At 46.7% G+C, this 19688-nt stretch overlaps 1 protein-coding gene across 1 annotated transcript; it reads left to right on the forward strand.

The window, feature by feature from the left end:
- The first annotated feature begins 3019 nt into the window (after positions 1-3019).
- Positions 3020-7972, forward strand: LOC102926422 (protein RoBo-1-like). The gene is made up of 5 exons (XM_042283349.2): positions 3020-3092; positions 3281-3394; positions 3795-3947; positions 5255-5386; positions 7138-7972. Exons 1-5 carry the CDS (start codon positions 3020-3022, stop codon positions 7392-7394), a joined length of 729 nt encoding a protein of 242 aa, XP_042139283.1. The 3' UTR covers positions 7395-7972.
- Positions 7973-19688: the final 11716 nt, after the last annotated feature.

Genomic DNA, 19688 nt, shown 5'->3' on the forward strand with positions numbered 1-19688 from the left:
GACAAACTTTGCACTCGGAGTTCTGCTGCTTGGATGGTGAGATCTTGGGACACAGACTTACAGACTCACACTCACTGTTGGGATGAGAACGTTGACTCTCAGACTTGAAAAAGTCCAGTTTCTCTGACGAGGCCCTAACTTTCAGCTTCTCAAAGACAGTCTTGTGTGAGGACTCTGTTCATGACATAGGAGTTTATCCAGACCGTGTGAGCTAGCCTGTGGCTATGGATCCCACATGGTAGCGTATCCAGAATTCTCTTTAAGAAAGCTAGTGTTTCTTTAAGGCTGTTCTCTTCATCTTCTAGTCTACCCAAGCATGAGCTTGAAAGCACTGTCACAGCAACGCACCACTGCGGGATGACACACAACACAGCCTGCTCCCGTGATCCTGGAGGCTGGAAGTGTGACATCCAGGGTCAGTAGGTCTGCTTTCTCTGAGGCTCTGTTTGTGGACTGTAGCGAGCATCTTCCCCTTTATATGGCCTGAAGTTGGCATATGTTGTGTCCTGACCTCTTGTTGGATAAGGACCCACAGGAATGACCTTGTCTTGACCTGTTTCTAGGAAGATTGTGCTTTTAAATAAAGTTACATTCTGGGGTGCAGTGATTCTGTCTTCTATATGTTAATTTTGGGGACTCTTTTTGTTGTGTAAATAGTGGGCTGAATTCCGTCAAGTTCTAGCTGTTGCACAAAGAATATGTGTTGATATTGAAAGTCCAGGAAGTACCTGTAGAAATAATTCTCCTTTTATGGAAGTTGAAGTTTGCGCTCTCTGTCTCTCTCTCTGTCTCTGTCTCTCTCTCTCAGATAGGGTTTTATTATGTAGCTCTGGCTGGTCTGGAAGTCTTTATGTAGAGCAGTCTGGAACTCACAAGGATCTACCTACCTCTGCCTCCCAAGTGCTGGGATTAAAGGTGTGCACCGTTATGTCATACACATCTCTGCCCCCTGAAGTTTGGCTGAAGTGTTCTGCTAGTTAATGCACAGAAACCCTGAGCTTCCAGATGGATGAGCTGATGTTTACTGACTTGACCATATGATGTGAAAATGCTGGCACTGCTGATCCCTCTTTAATAGTTGGGTTAGATGTAGCCTGTGGACCAGGTTAGGGAGGTTAGACAGGGTCCTTAGTGTGCATGGGTTTAAACTGAGGCACCAGCCAACACAACACTGACTATAGTTGTGTGGACCAGAGATCAAACCTTCCCACAGCCCATTACAGGGATGGAAAGAGAGTATCTATGTGTGATCATGTAAGATCATGCCAGCCAGCCAGGACATTTAGAGTTCAGGTTATTGGAGTAGTCTTAATCTGGGAGTTTGCTGAGAAGGGCAAGATGCTCTTGCCTGCCTGAGTGAACTCGTAGCTGGGGTGCTCAGTGGATACATTGGTCAGATGGGCCACCATCCCAGGCATCTGGAAGCCTAGAGAATAGGAACCTCTGCTGTGGTCCTTGCTGGAGTCACTTGTTGGGTCAGGAACTGACCATGCCTTGCCATTGTTCTCATTGCTGTCATACACTTGTGTTCTGCCTCCGCCTCTCTTTCTTTCTTGGACATGATGGACAACACTCTTGACCCCCAAGGACAAAGCTCAGTTCTCCTCCTCCCCAGGGTTTCATGTCTTTGTAGAAGTTACAGCCAAGGCTCTGCTGATCTCTGTGTCTGTCAAAATGTCCCCTCCCATACCTCCACACTTCATCCTTCCCTGTCAGAATGTCTCCTCCCATACCTCCACACCCTAGCCTCAGGGAGTCTGGACAGCCATGCCATCCCTTTCCTGTAGCTCCGCATTCTTCAACACTTAACATAGTGGGTTCCTAGGTGGGATCTCCATAATCTCTGTGCCTGCCACACTGTCCTGGATTTTGATAAAATATAATCAAGATCTAGACAATTTCAGAAGGGTGGATGAATTGCAAATATTTCTTGTTTATTTCTCCATTGCAAATAAGTAGGCTGATATAGAGCTAGCAAGAGTTTGGTCTAAAACCAGGAAGAATGATAATGAATATGCTGTAGAGGAACATACTCATTTCCTCTCCAGCAGAGAAGCACGTGGATTCTAGGTAGGAAGAATGGAGTCTGTGAGCGGGAATGCTGGAAATTTTCACTGAGGAAAAGTGGGGGATGGTGTGGGGCCAAGATCCTACACTCTGGAATTTTCAAGTGCCTAGAGTTTCTTCTGTTAGCCCAGTGGAGGTTCAGGACCATCATAGCCTCCTGCCCCTCCTAAGCAGCCAGGGGTCAGGAAGTGCTGTTCTCACCGTATCTCTTTTTCTCTCTCTAGAAGACCAGGAAGTTTAGTGCACTTGGCTTCATGCCAAGATACTATTACAGTACCTTAATTGTCAGGCACTGTCCGCTGGGCTATAAAAGTCAACGGTAGTGAGTACAGAGAAAATATTCCTTTCTTCCTTTCTCTGGTGAGATCACTGGCCATCCTCTCCATCTCAAGGCAGTCCTTTCAGAAGAGCAGGACTACTTCTTGGTGAGCATTTCCAATATGGGCTGTGATACCTGGTAATGGAGGCCAGCTGTTAGGGGCAAGGTGACTTGGGAAGTGGTGAATCCATGTCCTTAGTTAAGGGGCAGATTGCTCTTGAGCACCATGGCCCAGAACTTTCTAGAACATAGAGAGCCTCCACTTACTCTCCAGAGGAGCTGTTTCTTGACTCAGCCATTTCAGCTGTGGAAGGAGATCTAGTGCTCTCTAAACTCATTCAAGAAGAATCCCGGGAAGGAAGACCCCTTCCCACATCCCATGCCTTGATAGAGGATATGGTGTCTTTTCCAGTTTTTATCCTTCCAAATGGCCACATCTAGCATAAAGCCAGTGTCTGATAAATTTTGGCTTTCAGAAAGAATGAGTGAATGAACAAAGGAGTGATTGAATGAATGCCTACTTGGACAAACAACACAGTCTGGTGTGTGGGTTGCTGAATTACAGGTCTGAACCCCATAGCTCTGACCCCACTGTCCTCTCTTGCACCTCATGCAGTGTTCACAGAAGTCACCATGGCCTGGTCCTGCAGCCTGAAGAGCCTCCTCACAGTCTTTGTCTTCACCACCTTCACTGTCGGCTCTGTGGGTAAGAGGAAACATGGTATTCCTTTCTCCTAAAGAAGGGGGAGGTGAGCAGTCGAGCCTTGGGGAGGTCACCAACCACATGAGACTCTGGTGGTCTGTCTAGCCCCTCATGATTTCTTGGTTCCTAGGAAACATCAACTAAAAGGCTCTGGGATTACCTTTCAAATGATGTACATTTCCTCCTTGCAGAGAGCTACCAGTGTACAGAATCTTCATGTGTAAACGAGTCATGTTCTCCAGCCACAAATGTTTGTACAGCCACTAAAGGCTGCTTCAATCAAATCCAGAAATTTGATACACCATGTAAGTCAACCCTCACACCTTGAACATCTTCCAGGTTATCGTTCTTCCTTTCCAGGATGAGACTGGGAGCCTGGGGTTCTTTCTGGGAGGTGGTGGAGATGGAGCATGCACTTGTTGTAGGACCTAGATTCTACATGGTGAGGACCATTCGGGTGTGACTCCATTCTTACTTTCACAGTGTCAGGGATCAAACTCGGGCTATCATGCATGCTAAGCAAGTACTCTACCACCAGTCACCCCCTTTGTAGCAAATGGTCCCTCTGTTGGTTTGTTCTCTGAAAGCGACTATTGCAGAGGGACTCTTGGAGAAGAGCAGTGCTCAAGGCAGAGGGGATGAAGGGACAGGTTCTTTACTGCTAGCTCAGGAGGAAAATTTACCCGGTGGTTCAATATTCTGCAGCTACAGGTACAGACCTTGTGTGGAAGCAAAAAGGGTGTTCCTCAGACACATGCAGTGCACTGACATTCTCAGCAACACTGGGGGATCAACGGAGATTTATCTATGAGAACAAGTGCTGCACAACTGACAAATGCAACCAAGAGGACATAACTCGTGAGTACAGTTCCTGTCTGTGCCCCGCCACCTGCTCAGGACTCCTCTGCCTTTCCAGGAGTCCATCTCTCTGCTGATGGGCTGCAGCCCTGATACTTGCCTTCCCTTTTTGCTTGAAGTTTTCATTTGTAAGGGTCTGGGTTGGATACAAGTCCCTCTCTTGAGTATGTGTATACACACTTGCCCTTCTCTTGAGTATGTGTGTACACACTTGCATACACAGACTGACAGCTGGGTAGCAGTAATTGGTCCTGGGTCTATTCTCTAAGTAGATTCAATGAATCTGTAGGTTTAAATGCTTTGGTCTGCTTCTCCAGTTGAGAGACCTTCCTCCCCTATTTTGTTCCTCATCTTGAATTTTTGTGTGGTTGAGATGGAGTCTTGCATGTATCCAGGCTTGTGTTATATTACTGAGATCAAGCGAGTCTCCTGCCTCAGCCTCCAAAGTTGAAGTAGCTGGGAGTACAGGTGTGCATGACCAAACTATATAGGCAACAGTGGGGGACCAACAGACATTTAGATATAACCAGCAATGCTGTAACACTGCTAAGTGCGACCAAGAGGGCACGATGTGAGTCCAGCTCGTCTCTGCACCCTTGATACCTGCACCATGGCTCCTCTGGCCATCTGTGGACTCCTCCCTGCACTGGGATGCTTCAGAGCTGCGTGCTTGTCTTTCCTTTTGCCGGAGGCCCCTGTCCTTGGGAAGTGTAAGGGTAGATACAAGCCTGTTGCCTGGATGGGAGAATGAGTGACAGTGAGTTGGTACTCATTCTTGTCATCGAGTCTATTGATTTCAATGTGCTTCCCACCCCCCATCCTTCAGCTGAGAGATTTTCCTCACCTGTTTAATTCCTCATCTTTGTTTTGTTGTGGACATGGGATCTTTCTGTGTTTCCCAGGCTTGTCTTGAATTCCTAGACTCAAGTAATCCTCCTGCCTCAACCTCTCAAGTGAGAGTAGCTAGGAATGTATGGGCTTGTCACGCCTGGCTAATTCCTCACCCTTTGGTCAGCATCTTTTTAGATGGCAGATCACCTTCTTATCCAATGTCTAGGAATTTTTCTCCTGCCACAGTAGAGAGCCAAGTGACTGAAGAAAGGTGAGGATAGATGGGCACCCAATTACCTCCAAAGGATCTCAGATTCCTGCCTCCTGCTCCCTCCTCCTATGGCAGTTTAGGTCCCCCGCCCCCCTCGATCATGAAAGAACTATATGGTATTGGATTGGGTGAGGTAGTGTTGTTCTTTCTCAGCTATTGTTTCCTGCCTATTCCTCATGATAAATACCCCTTTCTCTCTATTCAGTATCTCCGCCGCCCGCAGAAGCCAACGGTGTTCATTGTCTCTCCTACTATACGGAGCTAGGCATGCAGAATATCCCAACTCTCCTGAGCTGCACAGGAAATGAGACAAAGTGCGGTTTGGTTATCGGCACAGGTATGATTATTTCCTCAAGCATTGTGACGCTCATATTGTTCAGGGTACATACAGTGTATCAGCCATTTATTACTATACAGATAATTGTGCCACAACCTAACAGGTGAAAACAGGACATAGTTATCACCATTCAGGATCTGAACGACTATACACTGAGAAAGGCATTGCTGTGCGGCTATCTTAGGGTGTCTCATCAAGCTGAGTTCTGTTGTTGGTATAAGCTGGGGTCCTTCAGATGCCCAGGGTGTCTCATGGTTCTTCAGATGGAGGATCTGCTTCCCAGCTCACTCTTGCTTTTGGTGGGTCTCACTTTCTCTTCCTCTGGTCTCTTCATAGGATGCCAGTGTTCTAGCATATCCTCCTGCTTCTCTCTCAGAGAAGTGATGAGAGGCAGGCATAGAGTCATTGGTGGAGTTGAGATTTTTTCAAGCCCTCATCTTAGAAGTGACGTATCATTTCAGCTTGCGCTCTCTTGGGCACATAGATTAACCCGGGTGTGACATGGGTGGATTCAATGGGTTCAACACTTGGGCACCTCTGCCAAGAGATGGGCATGATGGGGGCAGATCATCTTAGAAACTGTTCCCTCCATAGAGCAAGGTCAATAAGGGGCCAAGTGTTTGCTTGTCCCTCTAAACCTCAGATGGAGCCGTTTATCCTGAGAAAAAAGGGTGACAGAAGAAGAGTTGGGCTAGGGGATGGGAACCGAGGGAAGGAGAGGAAAAAATTTAACTGCTTCCCACAGAAGAATCAAGTTTGGGTACCTGTGTTGCTGTGATATTCTGGAGTGGGACCTTGACTCGGAAGTACACAGAGCGATAACACTTGAGTTCCAGAAGCCATCATCATTCTTGGGATGACTCAGACTCCATCAATAAGCACTCAAGTTTTGCTTAAAGCCACTGACTTTAGTGAAATATTTATAATTTCCCATGTAAGAGAAAAGTATGTATTTGTTGTGAGGAACATAGATACATTTCAGGAATTAACCGCTAAAATAACTGTAGGGTTTTGATCTGGTCTGTACGCTGCAGGGATGAGCTAGCAAATCCTCATCAAAACATGAAAAGCTCCGTGGAATTAGTGGTGTATTAGGAGCTGGTTAAGTGGAGGATTGATAGCTTGATGAGACTGGAGGCAAGCTATGTTTTTATTTGGAAAGAATTTTGGCAGAAGTTCTGGGGTGAGCAAGGGAAGGGCCCTTTGTCTAGAAGAGTTGAGATGAATGAAGAAAAGGGGTGTCATAGAATATAGAAGAGAGCTGAAGCCATCCACAGTGGGACAGGCTTCTACCTCAGTTTACCCCGGGAAACATAGACATCCAGTGTGTTCCATAGTTATTCTTATAGAGAACTCAGAACCCTCTGAAGAAGGGGAGCCTGGGTAGGGAAGACAGGCACCTTAGGAGGGGTTTCGTCAACAGTTGAAGCCCTGCATCTGGCCTTCTTCCCTGTGGGCAACATGCTCATCTCCCCTAGTGAGGCATTCAGAGGCCCCAGTGTTAGCCTTGTGTCTGAGATGTGACGGTCCCTATAAGGTTCCTTCTGTACTGGGAAGAAGACAATGGGACCAGAGGACACTTCGGCTGGGCCTCTGCATGGATGGAATGGAGATGAGCTCATGCATCTCAGTCAAGAGGAAGAAGTCGTGGACTCTGGACCATTCTGAGCACAGTTTCCTTTCCCAGTGCATGTGGGTTTTGAGGGCAGAAGAGAGGAGAGAGGAAACTAACTCTTGGGTCTTCTTCTTAGCAGTGGGAAACAGCAACCTCTTTCCCTTGGTGATGGCCGGAATGGGCTGTGCGACAGAAAGCGCCTGCAACCTGACTGTGACTGTCTTTAACAACACAAACATCCACACCTTCTGCTCAGATGAGTTCGTTGTATCTCCAAACAAGCCATCAGTTCCGGATAGCACGGGCAGTGCGGGCAGCATGGGCTTTCGACCTACAGCCATCTCAACAGTACCAATTCTGATTACTCTCCTCCTGCTGAAAGTCTTGTTTTGATCTTCCAGGCTCAGGCAGTCCCATAGTCCTCCACACACACTCGGAGGGCCTCCTTCAATGTAGGAGAATTAAAAGCTGGTGATTGCTTGGCTTGATTGTATTTCAGCGTAAAAAACCTCAAGCCATTTTCAGTTTTACTTAATTTTAAAAACTGTGTGCGTGCATGCATGTGTGTGTACGCGTGTTCACACGTGTGTGTTTGTGTGTGAAGGTGTGTGTGTGTGTGTGTGTTACTGGTGGAGTTCAGAAGAGGGTGTCAGATCTCGTTCAACTGGAGATACAGGTGTCGTGAGATGCCTGATGTGCGTGCTGGGGACTGAACTCTGGCTCTTTGTAAGAGCACGATTTTAATTGCAGAGCCATCTCTCTATCCCCCTATGATCCATTCTGAAACAGCCTCTCTCTTCACTCTTCGCAGCATGTCCAAGATGTTGAGAGGGCATTCGTGAGATTCTCTTTAGTCCTGCTTTTGTCTCCAAGCCTCCCTTGAGTCACATATCCTGGAACATATCTTTTCTGATTATTAATTTCTGTTCATAATTTGTAATTGATTCTTATTAAAAAAATGAATTTGAATGGATAATTCAGGGTCTTGGAGGATCAGTTTATCATAACACAGCTCAAATAGAGCTAGATACGATGGTACATAAGCTCATAGCACTCAGGATGTTGAGGCAGGATTACTGCATGTCTGAGGACATCATGTGAGGCTAGTTAGGACTACATAGAAGACCTTGTTTCAAAAAAATATAATTAAACAAAATAAGATACAAATAAAAGAGGAAATGTCAGGCACCTCCAGAACTCTCTCACCTCAGAACCATGAGCATGGAATCATCACCATCTACTCATTCTGCATATCTCTGTATTTTAGTAGGGGTGGGCCCCAGGGTAAAGGCAGTGGATGTCTGTCAAGGAAGTTATAAATTCTTGCTTTAAATTATCAAGATATTTTCCCCAAGGTCCCAGAAAGCTGTCTCCTCTCACGGCAGAGTTTGGGCCATTGCTAGCTCCCATCACACTTCCTGCATGCCAGTGAGGCAAGGGGACTCCAGGAGAGAAAAGGCTTGCATAGAACCCAAACTTTACCATGTTCTTGTGGCGCTGACCTCCAATAGAACAATCCTGCGCAAATGGGCCCCTCAGTTCTCGGATTCGGTTTCCAACAGGGCCCAACATGTCTCCTGAGGTTTCCTGAAGGAGAGAGCGCCCTGGTGGTTACTTCATATGTGAGAACTGTCTCTCTGCACCCACCAGGCCTGGCTGTGGTCCTCCTGCTGCATATCCTCTTTCCTTCCTGGTATGAGTTACAAGGCTTCTCTAAGCTCTGCCTACAGTCCTCTGTGGACTGACAGGAGCACCCTTCTCCAGGCCTGTCCACAGCCCTGCACACTCTGGATGCACTCCATCCATTTGCGTGGGGTGGATTTCATGCTGCAGGAGGGGGCTGAGTCTGAATATGAGAGAAGCCCAGCCCTTAGATTGCTGTTTGGAGGCGATTCACTTGTTTCAACCAACGAAGTCCACTGTGTAGACCATGGTGTATGTGGTGGGGAATTCTATTTACTTTGATCCACTGGGATATGAAGGATTTAGGTTATATCCGTTAGCTTGCTTGGCTAACCCATTTTAATTTCAATGGGAGGATCAGAGATAGTTGGTCTCATCTAAAAAAAACCCCAGTCTCTAAATGTCCCTAGAAATCTTGTCCTTTGCCAGGAAGTTGGAATTTCTGACAGCTTGATTAAATCAGGGGGAGTCTAGAGCAAACACAGGCACTGGGTTCTGGTCCAGGTAAGGGAAGAAAGTTTCTCTTAGCCTCTACCCTCAGGGCTATGTGAACACTGCTGTGGGGTGTGCTCAGCTCCAGCATCTCTGTGGGGTGTGGACTTCTACACCGCAGTGAGGTATGCTCAGCTCCTACACCGCTGTGGGAGTCCTTGGCTTCTACACCATTGTGGGGGTGCTCAAGTCCTATACTGCCATGGGGTGTGCCCGACTCCTTTCAGTGATCCTCCTCCCCCAGTACAGAATTTACACATCCATGGAGCCACAAACCCCAACTTTCTTATCTTGCCTGAAGCAGGGAAGGGCAACTCACTCATTATTTGCTGGAAGTAGAAAGCAACACATACACATAAAAGACGCAGGGAGGATTGAGGGATGATTCGGGGGTGTTCAGAGCACTTGTTGCTCTTACAGAGGACCCAGGCTTTCACATAGTGGCTCACAACCGCCTGAAACTCCAGTTCCAAAGGATCATATTCCCCTTCTGACTTCCCTTAGTTGGGCATCAGGCATGCATATGGTGCATATACATGCACGCAAGCGAAACACTCATACATGTAAAATACATAATTTTTTTTAAAGACACAAAACTTTTAAGAATTTGCATATTGGCCTGGAAGTGGTAGTGTAGGCCTTTAATCCTAGTACTCAGGAGGCAAAGGCTGGTGGATCTCTGAGTTCAAGAGAAACTATCTTGAAAAACAAAACAAACAAAAAGAATTTGCATATTGCTTTTACTTGTTTCATGCTCAAAGTTGAGGAAGCAGGAACGGTGTGGGGTCCTCCTAGGATCCCACTCATTGCTTGCTGACCATCAGTTGCCCCTTTCTCATGACCAGAGAGCTGAATTTTGTTAATGGTAAAAGTTCTTGATGTATTTTGGGGACCTCTAATGAGCTGGCCACTGATCTCTGCAATTTCCAAGCACGAACTCAGCTCCTGCTTGCACAGTTTTTTTTTTTTAATAATGAGTGTACTGTCCTCATCCCCAGCTAACAGGAAAGGAAGCAGCCACAGAGGGGCGACGTGGGTTGTTTTGCTAGTGGACATGGAACTGAGAGTTCGGCCTAATCTACCATTAGGGAAAAGAGTCAGGTTGCCACTCTAGGAGCTGTAGAAATTTCAAGTCTGGGAACAGGGTGTTTTGTCCACCTCTGTGAACTGAGATTTCTGTTGCGGCCATAACAAATCACAATACAACTGGTGATTTGAAACAGCACAAAGTCACAGTTCTGGAGGCGAGTCTGGAAGGAGTTCTCCTGAGCTAAAGTTCAGGTGTTCAGAGCTGGTTTCTCTGGGGTTGAGCACGTGGGGACCCATTTCTCTGTCCGTACAGTGGTCAGTGATCACCTGCATCCCTTCACTCTTCTGCATCTTCTACACACATCCCTCCGCTCTGAGTCTGGCTCACAGCCTCTTCCTCTGGGGCCCTTCCTCCTTTCCTTTGAGGACCCTTGTAGCTGACCCGTGTAATACAGGGAATGTTCCCATCTCAGGAGCCTTACCTACTTCTGCAAAGTCTCTCTCACCCCATAACACCACTGGTGTTGGGGGTTAGGATGTGTGCTTATTTATGGACTAGTCTTCAGTCGATCATACAACCTACCAATTAAAAAATGTCTCAACGTTCTGTAAGGTATTCATAAGCGAGGCTGGTTGGAACTGGGTGCAGTTCTGTAGATGGTCCTGTGCTGGGGAACCTAACTAAGGGCTGTGGCCATCTTTGGGAGCAAATTCAGCCGACACAAAGCATGTTAGGTTATGGGGAGAGCAGTCCTTTGAGAGAGTTATTGCTGGAGCTTTTCTACAAGGAACTCTGGACATGACGCATGGTGGTAAAAACAAGGGCTCCCTTCCATTGCTTCCATTTCCTGATGAAACAGCAAAACATGGTGTGACACATCATAGACCGTCATGCCAAGCAGCTGGTGAGACACGTTTGATTTGGTGGCCTAAGGACCAGGGAAGGAGTTTCTCTGCTTGCTGTTGTCTCCGGGGGTTGCCACTCCTTCCTCCCTGCACACAGAGGGACATGGGGGTGGCAATCAGCGGGCTCTCTGTCACCACCCCTGGCTCCTGCTTGGATGTGTTCTTACAATAAAGGCTTAGTGTTTTCCCAGCTCCAGTCCCACCCTTCTAATCTGTCCGTGACACATGAAGCATGCAGTCGTGAAGCTCCCTTTGTGCCTCGGACCATTGCCCCACCCTAGCAAACCCACGCCTGGCACCATGTGGTGGTTTAAAGGAAAATGGCCCCCATCGGCTCAGCGGGAGTGGCACTGTTAGGAGGTGTGGCCTGGTTGGAGGAAGTGAGTCACTGAGGGTGGGCTTTGAGGTCTCAGATGCTCAAGCCATGCCCGGTGTGACCCTTCTCTCCCTGCTGCCTGCCGATCTGGATGTAGAACTCTCAGCCCCTCTCCAGCATCATGTCTGCCTGCACGCCATCATGTTTCCAACCATGACAAAAAAATAGACTAACCCTCTGAAACTGTAAGCCAGCCCCAGCGAAATGTTTTCCTTTAGAAGAGCTGCCATGGTCATGGCGTCTCTTCACAGCCATAGAAACCCCAACTAAGACACACCAGAAGCCCCTGCCCATTCTCCGTGGCTGCCACGCCCTCCTCTGAGTACCCCTGATCACCAGCTTTTGGATCAGTGAAGACGTGGAATGACTCTCTGTTCTTTGGGAGACAATTCCTCACCTGCTCTGGCTTCTCCCCTCTCTCTGCTGCCCATATGCTGATATGTGTCACGGTAAGTCCCTTTTCTGACACTTCAGCTAATTAAATTAGCCTTCCTCTCCTCTCCCGATCCCAGAGCTCCTCAGGTCTGCTCTCTACATGTACATCATCTGCCCGGAAGCCGGAAAGCAATCTCTTATTTGTATCACGGTGGCCCCAGTGCTTTTGTAAAGCTCCCTCATGGAGCTTGTAGACTCCCAGGTCACAGGTAAAAGCAGGATAAAGCTGGGCCTTTCAGCCTTCTGTTGGCATCCGTGTCCCTCGTGTTAACTCTTCTGGTCATATTCTCGCTCAGTTCAGCATATCACATTTGGGGGTCTCAGAACTGGTGGTGCACATTTTTAATTCTTAATTTGCCATCCTTGACCTCTGCTGTCATGAAGAAAAAGTGAGGCTTCTGTTGGTCAGCTTTTCCACCTTATTCAGGTACCCCCCCCCCAAAGGCACTTTCCCATCACTGTCCAGACTCTGCAATCATGTGAGATTTCTGCAACCCTTGCAGGACCCTTGCAGACCATCACATAGTGAGGTCAGTCCATAACTGGGAGCAGTTGCCCGGGATGAGAAGCAAGTTGGCCTCTCCAGTGGAACAGTCATTTCATGAGACTCAGATCATTCCCTTAAGACATAAGACTTCCACTAGATGGTACAGATGTGTAGCATGAATCTTAAAAGTTCTTATTAATAAAATCAAACCTGAGGCAAGTATTGGGGTGAACTGGAAGATCAGAGAACCAGAACAAGCCACAGCTACCTCACCTCACCGGATCCTCACCTGGTCTTACTTCCTCAGACTGGAGGCTTCTGGGTCCTCATCCAGAATGAATCTCAGCTGAACTGTGCTGCTCAAAACCTAAAAGCTTAACCAGCCAAATGCTTAACCAGTCCAAATGCTTCTAGTTTCTGGTCCTCATGCCTTATATACCATTCTGCTTTCTACCATCATTTCCTGGGATTAAAGGCTTGCTTTCTGGGATTAAAGGCATGAGTGCCACCATTTTCTTGCCTCTGTATCTAGGATTAAAGGCGTATGCTACCACTGCCTATCCTCATGTTTAATATTGTGACTGTTCTGTCTCTGACCCCAGATAAGTTTATTAGGGTGCACAGTATTTTGGGAAACACAATACCACTACACAGATGCATCTAGTTACATAAACGATGTTAGCATCCTTGATTTTAGAAATTGCTGGTTTGAACTGCTTACTCAAGTTGCGCGCGCGCGCGCGCACACACACACACACACACACACACACACACACACACACACACCACTAAGTGAATTTTAACTTGGGATTAGGACAGAATTTATGATGACTTATGAAATGTCCCTAAACACATTTGTATCTTTGACCATAAAAATAAAGTATCTACCAACTCTGGGAAACACCAGAGCCACTCTGCTCCCATGGCTGTTTTTTGCTGTACCCAGGCTCAGCTTTCCAGCCTCTCTCATCTTCTAATTGTTCTGTGCACGCACCGACTCTTCCCTTCTCCATTCCCTGAGAAAACCGGTAACAAACACTTACTTCTGTCCCAGCCGTAGTAACCCTTGTTAAGTGCAGGGCAGCAGTGGGCGCTTCACAGAGTTTGCTGCTTCCACAGCCATGAGTGCCACAGCCTTTTATCCCCCCCCACACCATATGCTATACCGTTATCCAATGCTGCTTTCTTTTCTTTGGAGATACGGTCTCTCTATGTAGTCCTGGCTGTCCTAGAACTAGCCATAGACCAGACTGACCTGGACCTCACATGATCATCTGTCATATATCCCTGACGAAAACCTTGGGTCTATCTGGAGATTTTTTTTTTGAAGCTATTCTGTGTCAGTGTTCCAAGCTTCCCAAGTACTAGTGTACAAGGACTGTCACCACAGTGTACCACAGATGGGTGGCAGAAACAAGACCTCATGCTCTCCTACTTCGGAATGCTCGACGTATGAGCTTTGGTACTGAAAGGTCTGGTTGCCCTGGGGATTATGCCCTCGGGTTTTAGCTGACCATCTTCTTCCATGGCTTTACATTGTCTTCCTGTTGTGTATCTGTTATCTGGGTTCTAACCTCTGTTTTTTTCGTGGGGGGTTCAAGATAGGGTTCCCCCATGTAGGCTTGGCTGTCCTAGAACTTGATCTGTAGACCAGGCCTGTCTCAAACTCACAGAGATCCACATGCCTCTCCCTTCCAAGTGCCAGGATTAAAGGGCATGCCATTAATACCTGGCCTAATCTCTGTTCTTACAAAGCCACCTGCTGTGTTGAATAAGGACCCACACTAATGACTTCTAAGGAAGACAGTCTCCAAATGCAGTTATGTTCTCTGGCATGGTAGAGGTGGGGTTAAGCTTTCAAATTATTTTCCTGGACTTTGAACCTCTAACACTTCCTCTTTACAGAAGATTTTTATACCTATATATCAGAAAGAGGAATAACATCAACAATTTACAAAGAACTAAAGAGAGAAAGAGAGAGAGAGAGAGAGAGAGAGAGAGAGAGAGAGAGAGAGAGAGAGAGAGAGAGAGAGAGAGAGAGAGAACAAAACAAACCAATAAAGAATGGGCTAATGAATTGAACAGACTTCTCAAGAGAAAAAATGCAAATGGTATTCAACACCCTTAGCTGTCATAGAAATGAGAACTTATGCTACTTTGAGCTACCTTAGTTAGAATGGCTGTTATCAAGAAAACAAACTTTGGAGTGTTGTGGAGAAAAGAAGAAACTTTATTTCTGATCATCAGGGTGTAGTATTTGTTCTACAAAATTGGGGGTCCATGTTTGCTGAGTATGTGTTTCAGAATTCTAAGGCCCTCTTGATGGATCATTTTCTTAATTGGAATGAGGTGACTTTGATCTCTTCTGATTAGTTGTGTCTGAGGTTTATTTTGTCAGATATTAAAATGGTGACAGACACTTGCTTGGTTCATAGCTCAGTTTGCTTGGAACACCCTTTCCACACTTCTGTGACTTCACTCTAAAAGTAGCATCCATTTTTCATCAAGAAGCATGTCCTTTGAGGTAATAAAAATATGAACCCTGCTCTTCTTTTTGGTTTTTCAAGACAGGGTTTCTCTGTGTAGCTTTGCACCTTTCCTGGATCTCGCTCTGTAGACCAAGCTGGCCTTGAACTCACAAAGATCTGCCTGCCTCTGCCTCCCGAGTGCTGGTATTAAAGGCATGCGCCACCACTGCCTGGCCTGAACCCTGCTCTTAAGCCAACTGGATAGACTTTTTTTTTTTTTAATATGGGGAATTATGAGCACTGGTATTAAGAGGAATTACTGAAAGGTATGTATTAATTTCTAGAATTTTGTAGATTTTGTGTTGTTTGATGTTTTCTTACCTCTCTTGCTTCACTATCATTTCCCAAATGTTAAGAAACTTAAATGATATGGCTTTACTAAAAATATTTTCTGTGTTTAGAATGAAATTCTTTTCCTCTTCTATACATGATTCCTAGATTTGGTCTTTTCATAGTGTCTCATCCATTTTGAAAATACTGCTTGTAAGAGCTGGTCTGGAGTGGTGGCTGGCAGCCTCCACCAAAGGATGAAGGTGTCTTCCTTCCAACTGTGACAATGACAGCAGAATTTATGGGTAAGGACCCCCTAATGTATTGAATTTGCTCATCTTTTTAGGGTGAATTATACAGTGTGTGAATTATATCAATGAGAATGTTTCAAAACCTCATTACATTGTGCATGTAGAAACATACCATGATAGTAAAAAAGAAAACCCATTGCCTGTATCAGGCATCAAAGGCTTGGCCTGTTGTGGGCCCCTTCCCTGAACACCCAACAGACAGCACCTGTGTGTTTTAGACACCAGCTTCACAGAGCTGAGGCCTCTCCAGGAATGGCCAAGGATTCGGGAACTTTCTCCATGTGTGCTTAAACACCACGACTTTGCCCTTTTTTTTGCACGTATGGGATTTAACTTCAAACCTTCGTGCTGAAACCCGGGTAGTCAGCCAGGTTTCCACTAGGTTCTTTTGAAATCACACTGAGGTGTGCACAGCCCCGAGGGCTGATATTGCAACCACACAGCCCTGACTGTTACCTCTTCCGCCCCTCCCAGGCCAATTTCCTAAACCTTGGATGTGTGTCCAGAGAACAGTTTGGGTTTTGTGACAAAATACCTTCGAAACTTAGCCTGCTTGCCGTGGTCATCCACTTAGAGGCTGAACAATTGCAATGAGCTCTCCACAAACTTGGAGCCTTGAATTCTGCTGTTTGGATAGGGAGATTCGGAAGCCCCAAACCCTGCAGATTCACACTCACCATTGGGATGGGAACATGTTAGAACATTGGCCCATGGGCTGATGAATATGCTCTGTCTGTCCACAGCCATTAGGAACAGTCAGAAGGTTTCAAAGTTCAAGACAGGGCACTCCACCTTCAGCTCAGAATCTGTAATTGAGGGAGAACTGGAGAGTTTTTACCTGTGGACTCCGTGGGGGCAGTGGCAATGAGTAATGAGTTCTCGACCTATGGGTCATGACCTCGGTGGTGAGGTATTGAATGACCCTTTCACAGGGCTCATGTATCAGATATTTACATTAAGATTCACAACAGTAGCAAAATTACAGTTGTGAAGTAGCAACAAAAATAATTTTATGGTTGGGGGTCACTACAATACGGCAAACTGTATTAAAGGGTCGTAGCATTAGGAAGGTTGAAGAACCACTGGAGTGGAGGAAGGCTCTTAAGTCAGGCCAACAGACACTACTGGAAGCAGATGCTGCAGTGTTTGTAGGGAGGAGGAGTGTGGTTGATGCTGCATTGTCTGCCCATCTCAGTGGATTTAGCTGAAACCAAGAACTTGAGCTGGCTGTGAGTCATTTCCTCATTACTGTTTGGAACCTGGTAGCCAGGCCAATGGCAGGCTGAGTACTATGAAGGTCTGCCTCTTCACTAATGGAAAAAGCAGTTCATTTATGGGAGCCTAAGTTTGCTCAAAATGCTTTCTTTTAAAGTTCTGCTAAAATTTCCTGAATGCTGTATTTGTTTGTGGTCAGAAAGCTGTGAGCTTCCAGAAGGATGAGCTACTGGCTCTGGACTGGGCTGTGAGCTAATGAGCAGGTTAATGGAAGAGGAATCCAAGATATTGGTCTGCCTCTTTGATGATTGATTGGGTTAGATGTAGGGTGTAGATGAAGGGTCTGTGGACCAGGCTGTGAAGGGACACAGGTCCCTGGTGTGCATGGGGTTAAACTGAGGTACCATTTTGCAAGCAACTGCCTGCACTTGTGCAGAAAATAGACCAAACTTCCCTCCGGCTCTTTATACAGGTGGAGAGAGAGGACATCCATGTGCCAAAGTGTGAGAGCATTTCTGTCATCCAGGCATTTAGGCTGAAATTACTTTAACAGTTTTGAACATGAACGTTTATTGAAGTGAGCTAGCAGTCCAGGCTGTGGTGCTGAACTGTATGTATTGGATGGCCCAGTGATCCCAGACATGTGAAAGCCTGGAGAACATGACCTTCTGATACCCGTGTCTTCTGATGATGTCACAGGGAGGGGGTGACACCTTATGGCTGTTTCCATTGTCCATTGGGTCCAGCCTCTGCATCTCTATTTTTGTTAGTGATGCACAGCACTCTGGAACTGCACATTCAGGTGGAGAGGGTTTCTGTTTTGTGTAGGTCAGAAATTAGAGGATCATCTGAGATGTGGCGCTTTCCCAGGAACACACCAGATGTTTTCCCGAGGAGCAAAGGGCAGGCAGGGCATCTGCCCCTCACACATGCACAACCACCTTGGGTGCCTCAGGACATGTTCTCATATAACCTGCGATACTTGCAGATCAGCTCGGTGGCTTTTCAAACTATTCAAACATGGTTTGATCATCAAGCATTGGTGAAAAGAGCTCCCATTCAAAGTCAAGAATCCCCTGCCTACTCTTCCTCTCTTGAGACTTTGCCCCATATAATTCAACCTGGTCAAACTTGCTGAGTATCTGAGGATGACCTTGGACTTGTGGTCCTCCTGCCTCTGCCTCCTGAGTGCTGGGATTATGGGTGTGTGACACCATGCCCAGATTTATGAAGTGCTGAGAATCAAACCAAGGGCTTTGTGCATGCTACCCATGCACTCTACCAACTTACCTCCATTCCGGCACACTCCCCTTTCTTTGGTAAGCTTGTTGATACGGTGGCTGCTGTGGACTGAAGATGCTGTCTGGACACAGCTGGTGGCCTTTGATGGCATCCCCTCTGCCCTCACACCCTTGCCACTGTCTTTCACATACACACATATGTATATATAATATATAATGTGGGGGTTTTGATAAAGGAAAATTACTTACATTTGTGGAGTATGATGTTGTATTTCAACAAGTGTACACATCATTTTATGTTTAAATCTTGATAATAGTATTTATCTCCTCAAATATCAGTCATTTCTTGGTGATAAGAACATTAGAAGTCTTCCTCTTTTTTCCCCCTCACTTCCCATCTCATTATTTCATCATTTTTTTTCTTGTTTCATGAGCTTTTCCTATTTCAAAATATATCTGTTGACACCAACTTGCCCGCATCCTTTCCTCCTTTTTTGCCCGTGACTGTCGAGGTTAGTGAAGTCTGTGGCAACTCTCAGGGCAGCTGGTGACCGATATCACTTCTGTAGGGACTCATAGTACAGGTGCTATGTAGTGTGTGTGTGTGTGTGTGTGTGTGTGTGTGGTGTGTGTGTGTGCGCGCGCGCGCGTGCACGCGCACGCGCAGGTGAATGCGTGTGTACACACATAATTTCATATATAATCATGCTTTGACATATTAAAAATGAAACGAAATAGAATTATCATTTTATCTGGAGAGACACCAACCCTCTGAGGGCTTAACTACCTCTTAGAGACAGCGAAGCATTAGTGCCGCATTAGAAAGTACCTGGGCTAAGCAAGCTAGCAGAGCCAACACCTCCTCTCTGGTCTACATACAGAGAGGGGAAACTTGTCCACCTTAATCGGCACAGGTCAGGTAGGTACCAGGCCACCAGGGACCACTCCACAGCTTGAAGCCCACTGAGGTTAGTCTAACTGGCCGATTCTTCACTGCCCACACGGCCTGTGTTGCCCTCCTATGAGTCCTTGTGTGGCCAAGCACACCCTTGTTGTTTTAGGACCAGAGAAGAGGAGGAGCAGGGAGGCTGGGTACCACTCCAAGGCCGAAGGCAGTGTTTCATTCTGATGAGGCAGTAATGGCCTCCAAGTATGGAGTGATGTCATGGCTGGTACCATGTACCCAAATGTTAACATGGGACACCGAGGGACTAAGCTCCCCTTAGAGAAACATGCAAAGAGCTTCTTTCTTTCCTCCAGAGCCTGAGTGATCCTAGCTAGGCGCAGAAGGGTTTCAAAGTGGGGCCCAGGGGCTCTTCTCCAGAGTGCGCTCCCTGCAGTTGGTGACTTTCTGAGGTACCAGATATCAAAATGTGGCCAAGGAAGAAAGCAGGCAAGGATACCACAAGGTCTGAGGCTGCAGGGCTCCTTCTGGCTTTGCTATGCAGAGCCGCCACCTAGAAGCCAGGAGGTGGGCTGGCTCATTTCCTGTCTTCTGAACCCATCACTGTCCCCACTTCACCGGCTTCTTCCTGACTTGCTGGAAGACCCACTTTTCTATTGCTTTTCTTCTCATACGTCCTCAGCATTTCCCCAGGGCCGCAGGTGCTGAACCCAAGAGAGGGCTTTTCTGATTTTGCTGCTCCCTCTGACTGGGCTGTATCCCTAAAACCCTGCTCTATCCCCTGCCCTCTCTCCTCATTCCATGGGGATC

Source organism: Peromyscus maniculatus, chromosome 8 (assembly GCF_049852395.1).
Source record: "Peromyscus maniculatus bairdii isolate BWxNUB_F1_BW_parent chromosome 8, HU_Pman_BW_mat_3.1, whole genome shotgun sequence".
Taxonomy (NCBI): Eukaryota; Metazoa; Chordata; class Mammalia; order Rodentia; family Cricetidae; genus Peromyscus; species Peromyscus maniculatus.